Source organism: Mastigoproctus giganteus, chromosome 7 (assembly GCF_048544385.1).
Source record: "Mastigoproctus giganteus isolate SK-2022 chromosome 7, ASM4854438v1, whole genome shotgun sequence".
In the NCBI taxonomy this organism is placed as follows: Eukaryota; Metazoa; Arthropoda; class Arachnida; order Uropygi; family Thelyphonidae; genus Mastigoproctus; species Mastigoproctus giganteus.
The window spans coordinates 36,153,362-36,158,380 of record NC_143581.1 but is presented as its reverse complement, the minus strand read 5'-3'; the positions used below and the strand labels follow the sequence as shown (position 1 = coordinate 36,158,380).

Here is a 5,019-nt window from a genome sequence, read left to right as displayed (position 1 = left end):
TGCATAAGCTCATACACTTGCTTTCTTGCATTTCATGGCACTACTACTACTACCACTTAGTGTTTTTGTTGTTACTTGCAGCAGTATCAACGAAAAGACTAGTGCGGTACTTGGAGATTGTTGATGCATGAAGAGTCACTGCTGATAATGTGGTAAAGAATATTACTTTTCTTGTTGGTTCTGTAAGATGCAGGTTTCGAAAAGCATACTTCAATAAATCCAAAGTCTTGTTACAATATGAGTAACCGATCACAAGTTCCAATCAATATCTATCAAGTTAAAATTCTCTCTAGAATACATTCATTTCTTGCCATGCACTGGAATAATTTCTTTGTGAATATCTTTAGTGTGCAGTTGTTTTTCTTTTGTGCACAAAAGATGTGCGATGTGCAATGGCGCGCTGTTCTTCAATTGTACATTTCTTCAATGCAGTCTGTATTTTCAGCATGACAGCTGTGGCCCGTTATATTATTGACGAAAAAAAATCTGCCTAGGGCTCCGATCAGAGGGAGACCCCGAAATCACTGTTTCAAAAACTCATTGCTGTTTTTTTTACAAAGTCTGTGCATGGCACAGTGGTATCGTGACCGTCCTCTCCACACCGGGTGGAAAAGGCCAGGGACCGAATCCTGTCGATTACGCGAGGAACTTTAATGGGCTTTTTTCGCTCCGTGGCTGAGTTAGTCGGTCTCAGGCGTAGATAGCAAGGTTTTTACCCCAGAAACTGGGTTTTTTTTTTTGAGTCTAGCAAAACAGGCAAATCGACCAGAGAACACACGCAATTTATAGATATATGTGAACAGGTATATGTCAGAAATTACGGGTGGCCCTAATATAATAATTTGAATTTTGTTTTTTTCACTAAGTCTGCGTGTGTGAATGAAAGAGTGGTATTGTCACCTTCCTCCCCACACTGGGTGGAAAAGGCCAGGGTTCGAATCCCGTTGATGACGTGAGGAACTTTAATGGGCTTTTTTCACACCGTCGGTGAGTTTTTCGGTCTTAGGCGTAGAAAGCAAGGTCCCCCCCCCCAGAAACTTGGATATTTCGTTCCGCAAAACAGACAAATCGACCATAGAACACACGCAGTTAACAGACATAAGACACACAGCATGGCATATGAATTTAATTATTCCGGTGGCCTAATATTATAGTTTTTTTTATTAATATTTTTTAAGTGATTTTTATTGGAAACTGAACTTTCTACCTGCCAAGGTCAATGAACTTTACTTTAAAATTGCGCTTTTTTTTTTATTTCAAAAATGGTTTTACCGATTTTGATGAAATTTTATAATCTTATGTCATATAATTTGCTTGTTTTGTTGTCACAATAAAATGAAATTGAAAATCTTCTTTATTAGTCTTTTCTATCGATCAGGCCCCCAAATTCCATTTTGCCTTGGGCCTCATGAAGGTATACTGCCACTGTATGGCATTTATCCATTAACTGATAATAGCAAAAAAAAAATAAATAAATAAAATAATGATAATAATAATAAATAAAATAATAATAATAATAATAATAATAATAATAATAATACAAAAAAAATAAAAATACAAAAAAAATAAATAAATAAAATAATGATAATAATAATAAATAATAATAATAATAATAATAATAATAATAATAATACAAAAAAAATAAAAATACAAAAAAAAATAAATAAATAAAATAATGATAATAATAATAAATAAAATAATAATAATAATAATACAAAAAAAATAAAAATACAAAAAAAATAAATAAAAAAAATAATGATAAAAAAATAATAGAAAAAAAAAAACAGTGCTTTCTACTACTATGGAATGTTTTTCTAAAAACACGCGATTGTTTCTTTAGTATTTATAAATCTGCATTTGATTGTGACTTACTTACTGACTTATTATATCATCATGATCATCATCATCAGTGTTTTTCCCAGAGCAGGTCCAAGGACACGACTCAACAATCACTTCAGCATGCCTCCCAATTCTCAGCCCTCCCCTTTATTTCTCTTAATTCACCACTCCGCTCTCTCTCTCTCTCTGGGCCTCTTCACCTCATCATTTCCTTCCATCACATTCTTATCTCTCATTAAAACAAGCAAAAACCGAGTCACTGCTTTAAAGGCTTGGAGAGCTAACAGTGACGGTGATTGATCTTCATCGCAGAGCCAAATTTGATTTAAATAAAACATTATTATTGGACACACTTGAGAGGGCTTGTCCATGAAGGCTGGTATTAATTTCCTAGTTAAATTGCGCTGCTGTAGTAACGGAGAAATAAATTATTGGAAATTATTCGCATGTGTTAAAGGCTAAAAGTTGTTGTTGTTGTTATTGAATTTTAGGAGCGTCAGCGACTAAGGCCATGTTGTCCCATGTATACTGTCTGTAAATTACGTGTTCTGACGTCGATTTCTGTTTGCTGGATGAAAAACCCGAGTTCCCAGTAGAAAAACCATTATAACATCGCCTGAGACTGATTAACTCAGCCGCGTTGTGAAAAATATCCCTAAAAATTCCTCCCGTCTTCGATGGGATTCGAACCCAGGTTTTTCACCCGGTGTGGAAAGGAAGTCGATTCTACCAACTGTGCTACCCACGAGGGCGAAGGCTAAATGAAACCCGATCCTACACATTATTAAAATGTTATTTGCAACTGTTTTTGTATTTACTCCTAGTGTCCATACATTTTTGGAATATAATGTATACGACGAAAGGGTAAATTGAATATCATGTTGTCAAACATCACAAATCGCCTGATGATAACCAGTACTGTTGTAATATTCTTTTATATAATATTCTTCATAAGATAGTTAACCATATTTCTCAGGGCGCCCTCTCTTTTCCATTCCATGAATTATCATGGTGGGTAAGTTGATGATGTGGTTATGATGTATTCGTTTGTATATAAAGTTCAATAGGAATTTTAATTTTAATTTGACATAATCATGACGCAAAACCTTAATAACCAAGGCTATTATGGTGCCAATTACGCATGGGACAATCAGAATACAGGTGGATATAGCTATGATTTTGGTTCTTCAGAATTTGGTGCTGATCCCCAATTTGGTACATTTGACTATAACACGTCATCTCAAAATACCAGTGGATACGCTGCCGCTCCAAGTCCTTATTTCGCATCGCCATCTTCAACATATTCTGGTAGTATTCTCACGCCAGATACAGCTTCTCCATTCAATGGCACTAGTGATGACTTTGAAGACGAACCTCCATTATTAGAAGAGCTGGGCATTAATTTTGACCACATACTACAAAAAACTTTTGCAGTATTGAATCCTTTTAAGGAACCCAATGCTGAAATACTTCAAGAAACTGATTTAGCTGGACCCCTCGTGTTATGTTTGACGTTTGGAAGTTTTCTTTTGTTAAGTGGAAAAGTGCACTTTGGATATATTTATGGTATTGGTGTTTTGGGTTGTATAGCAATGTATGCATTGCTAAATTTAATGAGTGGTTCTGGAGTATCAGTTGGCTGCACTATTAGTGTTTTAGGTTACTGCCTGCTTCCTATGGTGGTTCTTTCAGGAGTCTCAATACTTTTGTCTCTTAAAGGTACTTTGGGGACAGTTGTTGCCATACTTGTAGTTTTGTGGTGTTCTTTATCTGCTTCAAAACTATTTGTAACAGCTTTGACAATGGATCATCAACAGCCATTAGTAGCATATCCATGTGCTTTGTTGTATGGTGTATTTGCACTTTTAACTATTTTCTGATTTTTAAACAATTTTGTTTAATTGTGTAAGTGATACAAGGGAAAGCATTTATATTTCAGAAAAATTATGAGATAACTTATCTGTTTAATATGTAATCTATATTCGAGTGTTCTATTATGAACTAAGATGAATGAAGTGTAAATTAATATGATGAAAAATGCATATGATATAAAAATAATAAAAAATAAACATCTTATATGAATATTTAATAAATTGTACCACTGTTTGTGAATATTAAAAAAAAAATGGTTGCAGTATAAACTGCTCCGAAATTTACCTTAAAAATAAAAGAAGTTAGAATATGATGTTTTCATTTTCTGATGATTTTAGTTTTGCATACCTTTTTATAAACACACACACATGGAGGGTCAGTATGTGATTACTATTAATAGTGGCATCACTTGCCACTATTAATAGTAATCACAGAGGAGGAAGCAAGGTAATTTATCAGCAAAAAAAAAAAATAATAAATAAAATAAAATAAAATCTGTACAATCCCCTCTAGCAATGTACTCCCTGGCTATTTGTGTCCCATTATGTATGTTGGCTGAGGAGAAAGATGCTGCCAGAATTTAGTTTAATAAATCTATTTAAAGCCCTAAACACTTTAGTCAGGTCTCCTTGCAAGTTTACAAGTGCCACAATAATTTGGCGCCTCCGTAGCCAGGTGGGCAGGAGTAGCAGTGCGTAGTACATGCTTCTTGATTAGACTGGGGTTCGAGCCCATGACCACCAAATACGGAGGATGCAGAAAGGTCAGGGAATGACCACTGCATATCCCCGGAGCAATATGGCCTTAGTTTCTAATGCTCCTAAAAACCGAATAACAATAGCTAATGCTCCTAAAAACCAAATAACAAACAAACAGCCACAATAATTTGCAGAACTGAAATGTCTTGTGGTAAGAAAACTTATGCCCTTGGCTAAAATCATTGCTCTTCTCTCTGCACATGTTCCAACAGATCCACATCCTTCTTAAAATAGGCTTTCAGACATGTATGGAATACTCATGATGTGTCCTAATCACTGCCTTATGCAATGGGATAATCACTTCGTTCCTGATGCCAAAATTTCTGTACATTATTGATATACAGAACCACTGTGGGCTATCGTAGTAGCTTGTCTGCACTAATAGAGAAATTTGCCAAACTACACAATAATATTAGGACAGCTCATGGGATACAGTGATTTTGCCTGTATTGCCTTTCTGAAAGAGTCATTTTAAGGATATGGATCTGCTCAAATGTGCAGAGAAGTGCAGTAAGATTATTCAGGTGCACAAAAAAGGGACTCTAACAAT

At 34.9% G+C, this 5,019-nt stretch overlaps 1 protein-coding gene across 1 annotated transcript; it reads left to right on the top strand.

The window, feature by feature from the left end:
• The first annotated feature begins 2,847 nt into the window (after positions 1 to 2,847).
• On the top strand, positions 2,848 to 3,798 carry Yip1d1 (Yip1 domain-containing 1). Its single transcript, XM_090376836.1, has one exon. The coding sequence runs from the start codon at positions 2,934 to 2,936 to the stop codon at positions 3,717 to 3,719; it is 786 nt and encodes a 261-aa protein (XP_090232962.1). The 5' UTR covers positions 2,848 to 2,933; the 3' UTR covers positions 3,720 to 3,798.
• Positions 3,799 to 5,019: the final 1,221 nt, after the last annotated feature.